Source organism: Capricornis sumatraensis, chromosome 7 (assembly GCF_032405125.1).
Source record: "Capricornis sumatraensis isolate serow.1 chromosome 7, serow.2, whole genome shotgun sequence".
In the NCBI taxonomy this organism is placed as follows: Eukaryota; Metazoa; Chordata; class Mammalia; order Artiodactyla; family Bovidae; genus Capricornis; species Capricornis sumatraensis.
Window position 1 is genome coordinate 80000164 of NC_091075.1, and position 19958 is coordinate 80020121.

The following is a 19958-nucleotide window of genomic DNA, read 5'->3' on the forward strand; positions in this document are numbered from 1 at the left end:
GAACTTTATTTCTTTGGTTTTAATCTATTTCAAAAAAGTTGCCGTGTGGTCCTGAAAATACATAAATACTTTGTACTAACTTTTTTTATAGGTGGGAAAATTTTATTAACCTCAATAATGTATTTTGAGGTTGAGCTGAATAAATAAAATAGAATGCTGGACATGTCTTATATAATTTCATGACACATATACAATTTTTATCCACATATACAATATTCTTTGGTATAGCCTTTATCACCTGTACCCTGTGATTTTTTAAAATGTGGTTTTTGAAATCAGTTCCTAAGAATTTTGAAACTTAAGTGTGTGAGGTGAGTTTCTGCCTTCAGAATATTTTTGTTGTATTTATTGTTGTTAGAGAAAAGAGAAAAATCTATTCAGAATCCTTCTGGTGGCTTTGCCTCGAAGTTGGGGAGAGGTGAAAGTTCACTTCTGACCCAGCCCCATGTATTTCATTTTCACTCAAAAGATCTTCCCTAATGTTCAGAATTATTCAACGTGTGCTTGGATTTTTGTTTGTATGTTGCTTTGCCTAAGATTTAGAGTTTCATTTTAGCTAGATTTTTTTCCACATTCTGATTCCTTGTTTTTCCTAATTTGAAGATGAAATCATCATCAGTATTTATGAAAAAGCATGTTACTATTCTTCCTAATCCTACAGTTTGCATGTTTAGCAAATATCTGAGCTTTCATAGGCTTATAGGTTTTGTTAGTTAGTACATTCCTTATTTACCGATATCACTAAGTATTGATTTCACTGTATTTAAAACTAGGATTTACATTCAGTATTTAGTGTTTAGTCAACTTCTTAATGAAATGTATTCATTTGAAAGAATTGTTAATAAAATATTCACTGGGAATAAAGAATAATTCATTTTGCAAACAGCATTGTCTATTTGCAACATTTGTTAGCTTCTGTAAACAGGTAGTAGGAAACGTGGGCTAAAAATCCAATGAACATGTAGATGTGGATTTGGTCAGGCTCTTCTTGATTAGATTTTTTTGTTCTAATCTCAGGTGTATTACACAGACACTAATGCTCAGCACTGGTCTGACAAGTTTATATATGTGAAAGCTGTTGTAAATCTTGTGGATAAAGAAATTATAAATATTGTTCTATATGTTTTTCGATACTGAAGATTACCAAAGAGGATATTACAAAGTCTTATCTGTTGAACATTTGTGCTGCTGAATTAGAAAGAGATGTCTTAGCATTGCTTTCCTTAAGGATAAAACAAAACAAAAACATATAAGCCACTGAAAGCTCTTTATCCTTTCAAGTGAATATACTGTGTTTATGGGAAATTTGGAGGAGGGGAAAAATGTGAGTAGGTGCTGGTTGTGTATTTCTGAATGGTGTTTGCAGTGCATTTGAGAGTTCATTCACTGTTTAGAAACAGTGAATTGTAATTCCCTTTACAATTAAACATCATTTGGTCTTAACCTGTGACATCACTGTTTGTTCAAAACTGATATTTATCCTTCTCTAAATTTCCTGTATATTTCTTATTAAAATCTGTATGACTGCAGATTTTCTCTGCTGTGTGACAAGACAAACATATATTTTAAACTTGGTGATTTGCAATAAAGAAAATCATTTATTTATATACTGTAGTAAAAATATAATTGCATTTGAAAATTAATGCCTTATTGTAAAATCAGTGATTTTCCGTCTTACCACAGTAGATTTTCACACAAAGGAAATTTTCATATTAGTTTTTGTGATATAATATTGAAATGTATTGAATGTTGGAAAGAAATTTTAAGATTCTTGAAATAATAATAGTATACTGTTATATTTTGTGCTATTAAAAAAAGGCTCTGTCAGACACAGTAAGTGGAATAATAACTTGCATTTTGATTCAGACATTAGGCTCAATTTCACTAAAGAAATGGCAATCCATAAATTTTATATTATTAATAACTAGTGTGATATTGTCACATCGCCTTATGTATCTCCTGACATAACCCCCCCTCCCTTTTTTCTCTGTGAAACATATGAAGAGAGTCATTGCATCTTTCTTCCTATATGACTTTCTAGTTAAATCCTCTCATTCTTGCAATTTTAGACTAAACCATTTGCCTGGAGAATCCCACGGACAAAGGAGCCTGGTGAGCGACAGTCCATGGGGTCCCAAAGAGTCAGTCATAACTGAGCAACTAACACATAGTTTCTTTGTGTACACCAAATAGGGATGATGACGTTGACAAGCTTTATAGTTTGGAGTTTGAAATACAATGATATATAAGAAAATAAAATGATACTTTCAAAGCACCTGATATATATCAGCTTACCATCATCATATGATCTTAGAGCTTATTGCAATATTTGTTTCATCAATTTCTAGACTGTTATTTTTCACTCTGTTCTTTTTGAATAATCTTTTGGCTAGGGCTTTTAGGATTAATTTAATTAATATTATGTTATTCTTTTAGGCTGTAATTTTCCACTATCCTATATCAGTTCAATTAAGTTGCTCAGTCGTGTCTGACTCTTTGCAACCCCATGAAGCACAGCACACCAGGCCTCCCAGTCCATCACTAACTCCCGGAGTTCAACCAAACCCATGTCCATCGAGTGAGTGATGCCATCCAACCATCTCATCCTCTGTTGTCCCCTTCTGCTCTTGCCCTCAATCTTTCCCAGCATCAGGGTCTTTTCAATGAGTCAGCTCTTCGCATTAGGTGGCCAAAGTATTGGAGCTTCAGCTTCAACATCAGTCCTTCCAATAAACACCCACGACTGGTCTCCTTTAGGATGATCTCCTTGCAGTCCAAGGGACTCTCAAGAGTCTTCTCCAACACCATAGTTCAAAAGCATCATCTCTTCATTGCTCAGCATACTTCACAGTCCAACTCTCACATCCATACATGACCACTGGAAAAACCATAGCCTTGACTAGATGGACCTTTGTTGGCAAAGTAATGTCTCTGCTTTTATTAAAAAGACACGCTGTCTAGGTTGGTCATAACAGAGACAAGCTGTCTAGGTTGATCATAACTTTTCTTCCAAGGTGTAAGCGTCTTTTAATTTCATGGCTGCAATCACCATCTACAGTGATTTTGGAGCTCAGAAAAATAAAGTCAGCCACTGTTTCCACTTTTCTCCATCTATTTGCCATGAAGTGATGGGACCGGATGCCATGATCTTAGTTTTCTGAATGTTGAGCTTTAAGCCAACTTTTTCATGCTCCTCTTTCACTTTCATCAAAAGGCTCTTTAGTTCTGATTCACTTTCTGCCATAAGAGTGGTGTCATCTGCATAACTGAGGTTATTGATATTTCTCCCGGCAATCTTGATTCCAGCTGGGTTTCCTCCAGCCCAGCATTTCTCTTGATGTACTCTGCATATAAGTTAAATTAGCAAGGTGACACTATACAGCCTTGACGTACTCCTTTTCCTATATGGAACCAGTCTGTTGTTCCATGTTGAGTTCTAACTGTTGCTTCCTGACCTGCACACAGGTTTTTTGAGGCAGGTCAGGTGGTCTGGTATTCCCATCTCTCAGAATTTTCCACAGTTTATTGTGATCCACACAGTCAAAGGCTTTGGCATAGTCAATAAAGCAGAAATAAATATTTTTCTGGAACTCTCTTGCTTTTTCCATGATCCAGCAGATGTTGACAATTTGATCTCTGGTTCCTCTACCTTTTCTAAAACCAGCTTGAAAATCTGGAAATTAACGGTTCACATATTGCAGAAGCCTAGCTTGGAGAATTTTAAGCATTACTTTACTAGTGTGTGAGATGAGTGCAGTAGTTTGAGCATTCTTTGGCATTGCCTTTCTTTGGGATTGGAATGAAAACTGACCTTTTCCAGTCCTGTGGCCACTGCTGAGTTTTCCAAATTAGCTGGCATATTGAGTGCAGCACTTTCATAGTGTCATCTTTCAGTATTTGAAATAGCTTAACTGATATTCCATCACCGCCACTAGCTTTGTTTTTAGTGATGCTTCCTAAGGCCCACTTGACTTCCCATTCCAGGATGTCTGGCTCTAGGTGAGTGATCATACCATCATGATTATCTGTGTTCTGACATCTTTTTTGTACAGTTCTATGTATTCTTGCCACCTCTTCTTAATATCCTATATGATTTGGACTATATTCTGAATCTGATTTCAAGACTCTTTCTGAGTTAACTACTCTTTAGTTCTTTCTGCCATCTACTGACCCTCTTGTGAATATATCTTCTCTTTCCCACATTTGAGATAGAGTTGATAACATTATGTTTGTTTAAGGTATACAATATGTTGATTTCATACACATGTATTTTGTGAAGTGATTATCATAATAGAGTTAGTTAATACCTTCATCATCTCATATAATTGCGATTTATTTTTTGTAATGGGAACATTTAAAGTCTACACTCAGCAAATTTCAAGTATATAATACAGTTCTGTTAATTGTACTCACCATGCTGTACATTAGATTTTCAGAATTTATCCATCTTATAAATACTAGAAATTTAAACCCTTTGAAAATATATCTCCGTTTCCTTAACTCCAGCCCCCAGAGACCACTAATCCATTCTCTGTTTCTATCAGTTTGGCATTTTAGATTCCATATATCAGTTCAGTTAAGTCACTCAGTAGTGTCTGACTCTTTGTGACCACATGGACTGCAACAAGCAAGACTTTCCTGTCCATCACCAACTCCCATAGCTTACCCAAACTACTGTCCATTGAGTTGGTGATGCATTCCAAACATATCATCCTGTCATCCTCTTCTCCTCCTGCCTTCAGTCTTTCCCAGCATCAGGGTTTTTTCCTCCCAGTCACTTCTTTACATCAGGTGGCCAAAGTATTGGAGTTTCAGCTTCAGCATCAGTCCCTCCAATGAATATTCAGTACTGATTTCCTTTAGGATTGACTGGTTTAATCTTCTTGAAGTCCAAGAGACTCAAGAGTATTCTGCAACACCAAAGTTCAAAAGCATCAATTTTTCAGAGCTCTGCTTTCTTTAGGGTCCAACTTTTACATCCATACATGACTACTGGAAAACCCATAGCTTTGACTATATGGACCTTCATCAGCAAAGTAATGTCTGTACTTTTTAATACACTGTCTAGGTTTGTCATAGCTTTCTTCCAATGAGGAAACATTTTTTTTTTTTTTTAATTTCAAGGCTGCAGTCACCATCTTCAATGATTTTGGAGCCCAAGAAAATAAAGTCTCTCACTGTCTCCATTGTCTCCTCATCTATTTGCCATGAAATGATGGCACCGGATGCCATGACCTTTGTTTGCTGAATGCTGAGCTTTAAGGCAGTGTTTTCACTCTTCTCTTTCACTTGCATCAAGAGGCTCTTTAGTTTTTCTTCATTTTCTGTCATAAGGGTGGTGTCATTTGCATATCTGAGATTATTGATATTTCTCCTGGCCATTTTCATTCCAGTTTGTACTTCATCCAGCCCAGTATTTCGAATGATGTACTCTGCATATCAGTTAAATAAGCAGGGTGACACTATACCAACTTAATGTACTCCTTTCCCAGTTTGGAACCAGACCATTGTTCATGTCCAGTTCTAACTGTTGCATCTTGACCTGCATACAGATTTCTCAGGAGGCTGGTAAGGTAGTCTAATATTCCCATCTCTTTAAGAATTTTTGACAGATTGTTGTGATCCACACAGTCAAAGGCTTTGGTGTCAATAAAGCACAAGTAGTTGTTTTTCTGGAACTCTGTTGCTTTATTAATGATCCAACAATGTTGGCAGTTTGATCTATGGTTCCTTTGCCCCTTCTGAATCCAGCCTGAACATCTGGAAGTTCTTGGTTCATGTACTGTTGAAGCCTAACTTGTAAATTATGAACATTACTTTGCCTAGTGTGTGAGATGAATACAATTATGTGATAGTTTGAACATTCTTTGGCTTTGCCTTTCTTTGGGATTGAAATGAAAACTGACCTTTTCCAGTGCTGTGGCCACTGCTAAATTTTCCAAATTTACTGGCAGATTGAGTGCAGCACTTTCACAGCATCATGTTTTAGAATTTGAAAAAGCTTAACTGGAATTCCATCACCTTCATGAGATTTGTTCGACCTCTACAGGCCACTTGACTTCTCATTCCAGGATATCTGTCTCTAGGTGAGTGCTCACACCATTGTGGTTATCTTGGTCATTATGATCTTTTTTGTATAGTTCTTCTGTGTATCCTTAAGCTGTATTATACAGTAGTTGACTTTCTCTTATCTGACTTTCCTTACTTAGCATAATGTCCTCAAGGTCTATCAGTTTTGCAAATGATGTGAATTCCTTTTTTCACCTGACTGAATGATATTCCATTGTGTACATATACCACATCTGCTCTTTTCATCCATCCATCATTTTGTACATTGTAATATAATTACACTGTTTCCAATTTTTGACTATTGAAAATATGCTGTAATGTACAAGGGGGTTCAGGCATCTCCTGAGATCATTACTCAGGATGTTGAATATATCTTTCTTTGCTCCTAACTTCTGCCTGGTATATTATATTTTCTTTTCTCCTATATTCGTATATTATTTCATCTTTAAAGGATATCTCATGTTTGCTTCCTTAAGAAATCTATCTTAAGCACCCAAACATGTTTATTGCTTTGTTACTTTGCATTTGTTTCCCATTTTCCTTGTATTTTGGTTTGGTTAAACTTTTCATAGGTTGTGCATTTTCTTATCAACTATAAACTTCCAGAATGGCAGGAAACACTTAGGAAGATTCTCAGTTCTTTTGCTCTGGACCATCTGTCTGTCTGCTCTCTCCTGCTATGAAGTTTTACCCTTCGGATCTTGTCATTATTCTGTAACCTTTGGTTTTAGTAATCATGGATACTGTCTTTTGGCTTTGGGGGTTTTGCCACACTCACATCATTAGGTCTCTCTAGATTGTTTTCCGGTTATATTCATGAGGAATGAAATTTCTAAGCTGTCATATTTCACATATCACATTATCCATATTATCTTTATATCAAGTCTATCTCTGTTATCTGTATCTATGTTTATTTGTCTATTAAGAGATCAGATCTATTAATTGTGTGAGGGATTGACTCACACAATTATGAAGGCTGAGAAATCCCATGATTTGCTCGTTTGCAATCTGGCAGCCTGGGAAATGCAGTGATACAGTTCCAATCCATGCTTGGAAACCTGAAAATCAGAGGGTCATTGATATATGTCCTGGCCTGTGTCTGAGGGCCTGTGACCAATGTTAGAGGGTGTAAGATAGTTATTCCAGCTCATGCAGAGAGAATATTTATACTTCTCCATTTTTGTTGTATTCAGACCCTCAACAGCCCACCTTAAATTGGTGACAGTTATTAGTCTTCAGAATCAGATGCTAAAGTCTGTTAATCTTTACTAGAGAGGCCCTAAAGATACTCTCAGAAATACTGTTTGAGCAGCTACCTGGAGCATCCCTTTGCCCAGTCACATTGACACAAACAATTAACCATCACGTACAAATGTCTGTCATTTTCTTGATTTCATATGATCACTCTGAAGGTCTTTTTGCCAGACTTTTGGAATCCCAATCTGTAGAGGACCACTGCTAGGCCTGAGATAATCACCCATGTGGATGGAGAATTTAAACAGTATCCATGTCTTATGTTTAGTAACACCCAGCAGCCACCTTGTTGTTGTTCAGTTGCCCAGTCATGTCCAGTTCTTTGCAACCCCATTGACTGCAGCATACCAGGCCTCCCTGTCCTTCAGCATCTCTCAGAGTTTTCCCAAGTTCATGTCCATTGCATTGGTGATGCCATCCAGCCGTCTCAGCCTCTTACACCCTCTTCTCCTTCTATCCTCTATCTTTCCTAGCAACTGGGACTTTTCCAGTGAGTCGTCTGTTCACAGCCACCTTATAACTGATAAATATACATTTCAAATTAAATTGGCATATCTTTTAAAATCTTTTGAACTGTATATTTTTTTTAGTAGACTCTTGTTTATCTTGAAATTATAATTTTTAGTCTTAAGAACATTTTGAACAGCCAGGTTGGTGTTTTTGACATTTAGAAAAAGACTGGGATAATTGTGATATGTAAAATTTGACACAGTTTTAGACATTTTATCCCTCATGAATATAATTGGAAGGAATGTCAAATATAATTTTGTTAAATGTTGAAATTTATAACAAGTAGATATGAATTCATTTATTCAGATACTTCTTACATTTTTTAGGCAACCTCCATGTGGATAATTTCACTTAAAGGTCACCAATTTGTATATGTATTTTTAAAAAGAATGATTAGTGTTACTCTCATGTTGAAGCTTGATAATTCAAAAGGATAGCTTTGCATTAATTGTTTCATGATATTAATCTCTTTAGAATACTTTAGAAATTACAGGAGTAATTTCAGAATTGTAAATTTCATGCTTTTTTTTAACCTCAGACCATAATTGGCTTTGGTTATTTCTTTATGATGTCAGTTTTAATTGTCACTGTTACACTTAATTAAATACTAAAGTATTTAAATGATATGTATTCTTTATTGAAGTAGACTTGTTGAAATTCAGTGTATTGGATGCTTGCTGGTAGTAGATGTCCTTTTATATAAAGTAGATTGATAGGTTGATATTTCACTGGGTTTCCAATATTATTTTTGCAGCCAAACATTTCAGACTAGATCTTCAGAGCACATTTTAAAAAATTTGGATAAGTATGTTGGCATGTAAAACAACACAGAGAAACTACACATATTTAAGAACATTATGTCATAGGCTCTGTTGAAACTTAGAATTGGAAATATTTGCTTTTTGGCAGCATTTAAGTAATGAAATAAAAGGCATTACTGATAATTTATGGTAGAAAGTAGCCCACTCCCAGATATGTTAATATTCTTTATAATTAAATTCCTATAAAATCATTAGCTTTGACTTATAAATGGTTTAATTTACTTCTTTCTCTTAAGGAAAGAGATCTATATATATATATATTTTTTATTTTCAAGTTTCCAAAATAACTTTTCTTTTTTTTTTTTTTCTTTTATTATCATTGGAATACAGAGGAAGAAAATTAACACCTATTAGTAATCTGTTTTTGGTACCAAAAATTGATTATTTATGTATCATAAATAATATAAAAATATGTGTATGATAAATTGGATAATAAAATACAATTATATATATAGTTGTATTTTTAAAAATTAATTGCCTGAACTATGTTTAAGCAAAGGGATGGTAATATTAGACTGTTTGTGTGGGTCATTCATAGTATTTTTCTTTTATTGACTTGGTAATTCTTTAATATCATCCAACAGTTTCAATATCCACTCTTTAAGTATTCCTTCGGACTTGATTCTACACTCTTTTATTAATAGCTCCAAAATTACTGGCTTAAAAGAATAAGCATTTATTATTTTCTATGGTTTCTTTAGGTTAGGTATCTGGAAGTAGCTTAGTTTGCATTTGCTGGTTCTGGTTCAGTATCTCATGGGTTTATAGTTCTTCTTTCTGGTGGCTGAAAGGTCAGCCTCCAAGATGCCTCACTCACCTGCCTTACGAGTTCATTCTAGCTGTCAGCATAGTGTGCAGTTCCTTTTCTGGACCTCTCCTTGGGGCTGCTTGAATGGTTTCAAGATTTGGTAACTACCTTTGTACAAAGTGAGTGGTTCAAGACAGAGGTTAAAGCTGCAGTGTCTTGTTAATGAACTATTCTTGGAAAGTGTACACTCTTGTGTCTATCAAGCTATGTTCATTTGAAGTGTATTACTACAGAGGATAAGATGGTTGGATGGCATCACCAACTCAATGGGCATGGGTTTGGGTGGACTCCAGAAGTTGGTGATGGACAGGGAGGCCTGGCGTGCTGCGCCTCATGGGGTCGCAGAGAGCTGGACACAACTGAGCGACTGAACTGAACTGAACTGAACTGAACCGAACTAAGTAAAGCACACATTCAGGGTAAGGACGATGAAACTGGAGAAGTAGCAAAGAATTATGAACATATTTTAAAACTGCCATATAGACCTCTTTAGTAAAATCTGTTCTGCCTCTTCTGGGTTGTTTTTATTTACTGCTTTGGTTTTAAGTACTACTTTACAATTCTCAAATTTATAAAGATCTCTTTTCTAAATCATGACCTTTTCAACTTCCTAATAGATTTTGTTCATGGCACTGTACTCTAACTTGCTTCTTCCAGAAACCTGGCTGTCATCCTTGTCACCCTCACTTTTACCCTTCATGTTCAACCAATCATTAGTCATGTAATTTTTTTTTTTTGTCCCTAAACATAGATATATTATCTGTCATTACCCATTTAAAGCAACCATTTTATCTTTATTACTGCAAATATCCTTCTAATATGCATTTTCTTCTCTATGCTTAATTTTTTCTTAGTAAATTTAATTTTGTTTAATACATGGGATAATATGCTTCTCAGGTGGTGCAGGAGAGAATCTGCCTGCCAATGCAGGGGACACAAAGACACAGGTTCAGTCCCTGGGTTGGGAAAGTTCCCTGGAGAAGGAAATGTCAACCTGCTCCAATATTTCTTTTCTAGAAAACTCCATGCACAAGGAGACGGGTAGGCTATAGTTCATGGGGTCGCAAAGAGTCCGTTGCGACTGAAGTGACTGAACATGCATGTAGTCACACATACTTGATTCAGCTGTCCTGAAGCCAAGTTATAGTGGCAGGTATATTAGTCCTTTTAGTCAAAATCTTCAAGTAGATAAATAGTGCTTTTCTCTATGTTATAGACATCCAGCATCTAATCAATGCACTCATCTATGTGTCTGCTGCGGCCACTGATACTCCAACTTCTGCATTTATCCTCTGCTACTCTGTATGTACTCCTCAAGCTATTTTGTGTCATTACCATGGTTTTAGCCTATATTCTGTTCTTGAATTCTAGACTCATGAATCCAAATGAGAATTAAACATTCCTGAGTATTATCATGACACTTAAATTCAATGTGTTTAAAGACTTAGTTAATTATACTAGATTAATGCCCTCAACCAACTAACTGATCGCTTTCCTCTTAATCTGTTTAGTCTTTTACTTAGTTGCTATCTTTTGTCCTGAAATCCTGTGTTTCAAGTTCCACCCCCTTCTTTGAGTGTTCCCCTCTATAAAGCTCTAAAGTTATTCTAGCAAGGCTCTGATCCCTGTTCTTGAGTCCAGGTGGAAGCAATTAATTCTGCTGTGGTCATTAGCTTTCAGCACCCAGGTTCCAGCCTCACCAACCACCTCCCCGTGCCCCTGACCCCTGACCCCGTTCTGCCCAGGCAATCTTTAGATTGGTATATTTAGTTACCCAAAACTCACCAAGAATTTAAAGTATTTTGAGTCAAATATCATCAACCCAGCATTATGATAGGAAAGCAATAAGAAGTTTCAATAGCAGAGTGGCCAAAGTCTCAAAAAATGAAGAATCAGAGTGGTTTGTGCTGAACCAAGTGAGCAAAAACTGGGATCTAATTTTATTTTTTTTTGGGGGGGGTGGGGAGGCGTCTGATTTTCTTGTTGTTTAATCCCTGGTTAGGAGCACTATTAATTAAGGATGTTTTTCACATAGAACTTGGGCACTTTCTGAGGTTCTGGCCATTGGTAGCAGAGAAGTTCATTTTCATTTGTGTCCCCTAACTTAACTAGGAGCACTATTAAGGATGTTTTTCACATAGAACTTGGGCACTTTCTGATGTTCTGGCCATTGGTAGCAGAGAAGTTCATTTTGTCCCATGGTCAGTGGGTAGTCCCAAACTGTAGTATCCTGTCAGAAGTCTACCAGGTTTCACGTTTAGTTTTTCCAATTTATTCCCTCAAAGTCTGTCTATCACATACATAATAGGTAACACTCATTACTACAGAGTAAGTCATGGTAAGAAAGTGGGATGGAGCTCAAGAATATATCTTCTTTGCCCCATATTATTTTTCCATAGCCGCTTCACAATGCCCAGTACAATATATCCTGATTAAAAATATGGTAGATGATTTCACTGGCTAAATGCAGTAAATATACTATGAAAATACTATGACATTTTCCATGTCACGCTATCTTTCTATAGTAACCAAAGTCTCTCCATTGTTATCATGATAAGTGAATGGAAAGCAAGACAAAATGATGAAAATAAAAACTTTTCACTTAAGCATTTTATTTTTACATTTGTTGCTTGCTGATTAAAGCATTTAGCAACATAATTAGAAGTAATTTAAGTAGCTAATCAGATAATGTTATAAAATAGTTTCCAGTGATACATTCCTTTAAACAAAGCATCCACATTTAGGAATGTAATTTATCACTGAGTTATTGATACAAATGCATTGTATGTTACATAGAAGAAAGCATCCACAAATCAACCATGAAGCCTTGTAAAAATGTTCATATCTGTAACTTTTGAATAATTCTCATAGGGTTAAAAGAGATACATGGGAAACTGGTCCTCCACATTTTAGCTCTCTTTGCATTTTTTAGTGTCTGGTTCTATATCATATTTTGACAGTTAAAGACAGATAAAGCTATGTCTGTGTGTGTGCTTGCTTTAGTAAAATTGACTGATGAGTTTAATCAGTCAAATTGTCCACTTAGACAAATGCTTTGACTGTATGATTTGCTTATTTGCTTTTCTTTATTAAATTAACTTGTTTTAAACAATTTGATTTAATTGGTTAGGTTAACAAAACATAGCAAGATCAACTCAATGTTTGGAAACAATTTCGATGTGATTTTTTAAATAGTTATACCAAAGTTAAGAAAAAAATTATCTCGTAGCAAATGCTCAAGTGTTTACTGTAAAACATTCTGAAAAATTCAGATTTCAAGAATGTTTTGTAAATAAGCAAAAAATTTCTATTATTCTATTTTAACTGATCAAAGTTATGAAACTAGATTCCAAAATTGGAGCATTTTTATTGTTCAGTGATTTTATTAATTAAAATACTATATACATTAATGAAAATGTCTTTTTCCTTGAAAGAATTTCAGTATTAAAAAGAACTTCAGGTTTAAAAATAGGTATCTAATTTCTAAGTTATATATATATATTTATATTTTATAATACAAACCATAGAAATGCACTTTTTAGAAATTCAGTGTCTGTTGTGAGACTACCCTGTCAAATATTGACTCAAAATCAAACTTTAAAAATAATGTTACCTCCAATCTCTATGTTCATTCTGTTTGATCAGTGCTGTGGCTGTGCTAGATTTGTGTGTGTGTGTTTGTGTGTATCTGTCTCTCTGTGTTTAAAGGTGGCGGAGGATGAAATAAGAAAGATGCTGAGTGAAAAGAATGGAATTAACTGTACAGTGTGGCTTGAGTGACTTACTTACTTGGAAGTTATGCATGGGGTCTTTGGGGGTGCTTATGGGTTTTCCAAAGTAGTATTGAGATAAAAACTAATGTCAGTCTCAATTTAGAAATGAGTTATGGTTTCATAAAACAAATCAGTATTTTCTCTAAGTTTCAAGTGAAAATGTTTGTAGTAATAAAATCTCATTTCTCCATTACAATTCTTTTTACACTTTCTTGTTTCTCTCCTCTCTTCTTTGCTTTTCAGGTTTCATACTTAATGTAAAAGCCATAAGAAAAGTTGAATGTATTTCTTTAAATTCAACCATCAATTAAAATGTAATGGTATCATGTGTTTATCTCTATAATTAATTCTCTTATGTGAATATCAACTTAGTAATTGGTTGGTAAACACTTAATTTTGGAATTTCAGTCATGTGCTTTTAAAAGAAGACTTGACTTATTCCAATTAAACATTTGACTATCTTGCAATAATGTACTGATTGTGTTCACAGTCTTGGATTATGAAACTGTTAAATCTGAAATGAAAAGATAGATGGTTTGCTGTATGAAAATGAAATATATATGCACAGCAAATATCTGAAACCAAACAGCAAATGAGAAAAACACAAAGGACAAAATTTCAATTTTCTTGCTATGCAAAAAAGTTTTGCAATAACAAACTGTAAATGTGAGAAAGCAGTTCACAAATGAAATATATGTAGAGGATTAATAAACATATGACAATATATTTCATTGTATAAATAAAATAGTGAAAATTAAAATAAGGATGATTGTTATATCATTATTTGTCTATCACTGGCAAAGTATAAAACAATTGGTAATCTGTAGTTTTAAAGACTGAAATGACTTAGCAGTAGCAGCAGCACTTTTAAAGAAGAAAGTACTGCTGATGGAAGTGTGCATTTATGTTAAGCTTTTTGGACATTTAGTTGATATTTGGCAAACTTCATATATATTTACCCCCGCTATAAATTTTATTTATAGACCTATGCCATAAAATATATTTAGATAATTATATTTTTTCTAAAATATCATAGCCAAGTACACAGATTTGTACTTCTTTACAATATTATGATACAAAAACACTGGGACAATTCTAAGTACCTTTTAACATAAGACCAGTTAAATAACATTTTATGTGTATATGTATATGCAATGCAGGTGTTAAAAATGTGAGATTCAACTTGAAATGAAAAGATTTCCACCATATATTGTTAAATTAATAAGTAAAATAAATCAGTGTATCAAGCAATATGTATAGTGTGATACTACCTGACTGAAAGTTCCTTAAGTAAAATTTAAAAAGGGAAGGGAAGAAAAATACAGTTTTTTTTCTGTAGACAATTTTTATAGAAAGGTCACCACATTGTTAACTAGTTACCTCCTGACACTGAAAGATAGATACAGCAAGGGACCTGAAGGAATTGTAATTTGTCTGCTTACAAATCTCTATCTTCTAAAAGAACATTCACTATTTCTATCATTAACTGAAAAAGTATACTGATTTATTTTCATTATTTCTTAAAACAATAAAATAATTTAAAAATTGAAATAGATTGCCTTTTTAAGTAAGTATATATAAGCTCAAGAACAGTACTTTTTTGGAGAGGGATAATGGTTTCCGTCAAAAAATGAAACAGGTACAGTATTCCTGAGATTAATTTGAGACTCTTGTTTTACAGATTGGATGCTATTTCTGTATAGTCTTTAACTCATCTACCAGCCAGTGCTTTAGAAAATCCAGAGTGCTTTGTTTCCATTTATAAGGGGGAAAAACAAACAAACAAACTGTAAGACTAGGTTTTTAAGAAATAATTGTTATAGTTAGATTTTTTTAATTTTATTTTATTTTTTAACATCAAAAACATTTTTTATTGCAGTATAGCTGATTAACAATGTTGTGATGAAACAACACATCACATGAAGTTCTTAACATTCATGTTTCACATGAACAGTGAAGGGACTAATCCATACATATTCATGTATCCTTTTATCCCAAATCCCGTTCCCATCCAGGCTGACACATAACATTGAGCAGAGTTCCATGTGCTATACAATAGGTTCTTGTTGGTTATCCATTTTAAATACAGCAATGTGTACATTTGCTTCCCAGAGTCCTTAACTGTGCCTTCCACTGGCAGTCATTTTCTAAGTCTGAGTCTCTGTTTTGCAAGTAAGTTCACTTGTATAATTAGATTTTTTAAAATCCTGTCAAGTTACTGAAGTGAAATGCTCCATTTTTAGTTAAATTTGTGAATAGAAATTGCTTTATTCTTTTGTGTTAGTAGACCAAAAACACATATTTTTCTTTTGTATGTAACAAAGATGTTTTATTTTTCTTTCTTCTTTTGGTAGCTTTCAGCCGTGCCCCCATTCCAATGGCTGTGGTTCGCAGAGAGCTCTCCTGTGAGAGCTACCCCATTGAGCTCCGCTGTCCAGGAACAGATGTCATCATGATTGAAAGTGCCAACTATGGGAGGACTGATGACAAAATTTGTGACTCTGACCCTGCTCAGATGGAGAATATACGATGCTATCTGCCTGATGCCTATAAGATTATGTCTCAAAGGTATGATATTTCTAATATTCTTTCTGCATTTAGTATAGACAGTCAACATGCATCTGTGTGGCATATTAAGCATAGGTAAGAACATAAAATCCTGTACTTTAGAATACTTTACAGTGCTTTTCAATATCAAACTGTTCCCCATATCACTAAAATGCTAGTGCCAGAAATTGCAAATGGCATTGGAAAATATTAAAATGTATTAGATTATTTATTTTTTCATATGTTCTCTTCTGCATTCTCTTAGACCTAGATTCATTAGTTGAGAAATCAACTTAATTTTTCAGTTTTCAAAAACAGAATTATGTAATTTTCTCCAGAAATTACAGAAAAAAATATGTTACTGCTAACAGTAATTTCCCATCAGTGTGGGAAAAGCAAACAAAATTTAGATTCATGGGCAATTTTATTAAAAAAAAATACAGTAAAGACTGTTTATTAATGATTATTTGACCTTGGAAAGCAATTTTAAAAGTTTTCCTTAGATATCTAGTATATGAATTAATTTATTTAATACATTTAAACTATCTGAAGTATTACAATATTAAAATAAATATTAATTAAAGTATCATGCAATATCATTGGATAAGTAAAAGAAAATCTTCAATTCTAAAGAGACTGGTTAATTCAAATTTATAGTTTAGAAAGTTTATATTAGAAGTTCTTAACATTGTTATTCAGTTATTCAGTCGTATCTAATTCTTTGTAACTCCATGGACTGTAGGCTTCCCTGTCCTTCACTGTCTTCCTGAGTATGCCCAAACTCATGTCCATTGAGTTGATGATGCCATCCAACCATCTCATTCTCTGTTGCCCCCTTCTCCTCCTGCCCTCAATCTCTCCCAGCATCAGAGCATTTTCCAGTGAGTTGGCTCTTCACAACAGGTGGTTAAATATTTCTTAATAAATTAGTTAAATACTAAGTATCATTCATATATTTGCTCACTATTATGATTTATCAGAAATCAGTAACAAAGTGATTCATCTTTGACAAGCCTTTATACTGTCTGACTGCTTACTCACAAAGTAATTTTTTAAAACTTAAATGATTTAGTGAATTTGTTTTTAGTTAGAATTTCTATTCAGGCATTTCTTTCTTTTGTTTAAGGATTTCTTAAAATATGGAGGAAGTCATACCATATGTAAAAATAAATTCAATTAAAACTACAAAAACAGTGATTTTCAGGATTATCTTTCCTGTGCTTATGAAAGATTTCCTTATTTTTAACCTTCTTGATACTTAAAATTCAGATATATGTTTATATTTTTATAAATTACTGTTGTGTAAATTATTCAGAGAAATTATAACATGCCAGGATTTTGATGATAGAGCATCTGGGGTATAATGGAAGGATAGTTAGTGGTCTCTGGGCAAATCTGAGGGCTCTTATTTGTCTGTTTCTAAAATGCTGGCTTATGGTAAGGTGAGTGTTAATGGGAAATAAGATTTTAAAATTAGGAATTCCATTTGATACAAGTTTGGTGATTAGAAAGCTAATCATTTTGTTGCATATAGGTGTTAATATCATCTTTCAAGAACAGTTTTTCCACAAGTAGTATGGAATTGGCACCATGACTAAATTGTTATTTTATTTGTTTTGGTTAGAAAACCAAACATAGGATTTTTCAGAATCCTTTTTGGGAGTGGGTTGAGGAGGAATTTCTGCTTTTTGGTGATTACATTTTCATTTAAAATGTAGAGAAGCATTAACTTCTCTAGCTCTTTGATCTCTGTATGATTTTTCACAAAAAATTGTCTTAATCCTTTCATTGATATTATTAATGGCTCCCAAAATAAGCCCTTAATCTTATAATTATTATAAAAAATATCATTACAATGGATTTTCTGGAGCTACTGAATTAGATGAGATGCATCTGTAAAGTGACAAATCTGCAGAGGAAGATTGCTTTAAGCACCCTAAGTAAATAATTTACAGAATCCCTGCAGGGGGGCTCTCAAATAAGAATTGTCAGTTAACTGTAATAGCTGCAGTTAATTCTCCATGGAGGCAAGATTCTTGCTTGTATTTTAACTATTAAATGTACTACATTTACACCTGTCCAAAATAAATGGAGAGAAGATATCTGGTTCCATTTTGTAAGCTCCCAAGATATGGGATGATCACGTCTACTTAAGCTGCCTCATTTTTTTTTTTTCTTTTTTTTTTATTTTTTATTTTTTTCAATTACCAAAAATAATTTTATTTTAGGCATTTTAAACAGGGAGATTATATGTTACAGATATGTATAATCCAGTCTTTCGAACAAAACTAAAATTTTGTTTGATGACTGCTGCTGCTGCTAAGTTGCTTCAGTCATGTCTGACTCTGTGCGATCCCACAGACAGCAGCCCACCAGGCTCCTCTGTCCCTGAGATTCTCCAGGCAAGGATATTGGAGTGGGTTGCCATTTCCTTCTCCATTTTAAGCTGCCTCATAATGAACTCTTACTGTCATGCCAATGCTAGCATGTTAAATAATGCTCATAATTACTAAGTAGCATATTAATTATGATGTTGACAGTTTAAATAATATGTTTGAATTAAAACCATAATAGAAAACATCTTTTTAAAAGGTATTTTAGATTAATTATTGTGTTTTGTTTTATTTAAACTTCTAGAAGGACATTTTATCAGAGTCTACAATTTTTAAGCATGTCTCTAATGGGTGAAATATTACTGAAGTCAAAAAATTATATATGTATCTTTGCAAAACCTTGTTTAAAAAGCCTTCATGACTTCAACCTCATAAATTAGACAGATGTCACAGACAAGGACAGGCATGACATGTTATTTCTGTGGTTGTTTGAATACACATTCAATGAATGCATAAATAAATTGTATGCTAATGTGTACATTTGGTGTGAAAAATTGGGGACTTGAATCAAAAAGGGTATGACACATGATTTCTACAATTTTTTTTCCCCAGTAGAACTATAGAATCTGCTCTGGAGAGTTCAGTTTCCTTACTGCCTTTCAGATTAAGCCTGCTGTTCTCAAATCCAAGTGTGTTTTCATACCATTCTTCCCCCAATTTCTCTGAGTATTTTGTGCTTTTTTTTTTTTTTTTCATTATATTGCTAGAAGACTTGTTAAAATGTCAGAACACATTTACTTTCCCTTCTCATAACTTCTCATGCTGCCCCTCACCTATTATCATCTACATCCATTTGTTTTGCATCTAAATAATAGATGCGTATTACCATATTCCTTCTCTAAAGTAAATAGTAGGCTTCTAGTGTGCAGACTTGCCCTTGATTTTACCTAAAAGTAAATTTTGAATGTAGTAATCGTATATATGTATATATTTCAAGTCAAGTCAAATACATATATCTTAAATCAAATATATGTATTAATGAAGAAATACATACGCTGTCCAATTTTGTCATGCCAATTAAAAGCTTTCTTAAATTTATTATCTGATTCACTTTTGTGTATTTTCATTTTATGTTTATACAATTGAGTTTAAAATATAATATATATAACTTTAGAATCTACATGAACATGACTGGCAACTAATAACTGCAGGACTTTTACATTTTGAATGCAGCTGTTATCACCATCTATTAATGGAAATACTTGTATTTTTTAATTCTACCAGTATCTAAAAGTTCATGATATGAAGTTCATTGTGAGAGTTACTCTGGAGTTTGGTGGATAAATATATCAGTCATGATTCTAATTCATAAAACTATATATTTTTGTTCAATAAAAACTAAATTGCTATATCATTTGTTCAGTAATTTATTCTTATCTCATTTACATTAATTGAAGAGTTCAAACAAGAAGTTCTCTTTTACCTACATGGTATTAGGGAGCATGCAGCTGAAGTGGCAGAGAAGGCAATGGCACCCCACTCCAGTACTCCTGCCTGGAAAATCCCATGGACAGAGGAGCCTGGAAGGCTGCAGTCCATGGGGTCGCTGAGGGTCGGACACGACTGAGCGACTTCACTTTCACTTTTTACTTTCATGCATTGGAGAAGGAAATGGCAACCCACTCCAGTGTTCTTGCCTGGAGAATCCCAGGGATGGGCGAGCCTGGTGGGCTGCCGTCTATGGGGTCACACAGAGTCATACACGACTGAAGCAACTTAGCAGCAGCAGCAGCAGCAGCTGAAGTGGAAGTGCTAGACTGGTCTTTGAAGGATTGCAACATTA

The 19958-nt window shown here is 34.1% G+C and overlaps 1 protein-coding gene across 18 annotated transcripts in view; it reads left to right on the forward strand.

Annotated features, from left to right (window-relative positions):
• The window catches only part of ADGRL3 (adhesion G protein-coupled receptor L3), a 572691-nt gene that overhangs the window by 77627 nt on the left and 475106 nt on the right, over nt 1-19958 (forward strand). For 9 of the 18 annotated variants that reach the window (XM_068975504.1, XM_068975507.1, XM_068975505.1 and 6 more), the window contains exon 1: nt 15595-15803. In XM_068975504.1, the coding sequence (XP_068831605.1) occupies nt 15613-15803 (191 nt within the window). In that variant the 5' untranslated portion in view covers nt 15595-15612. Of the gene's footprint in view, nt 1-15589; nt 15804-19958 lie in introns of those variants that run through there. The other 9 variants (XM_068975496.1, XM_068975495.1, XM_068975497.1 and 6 more) reach the window with 2 other exon arrangements.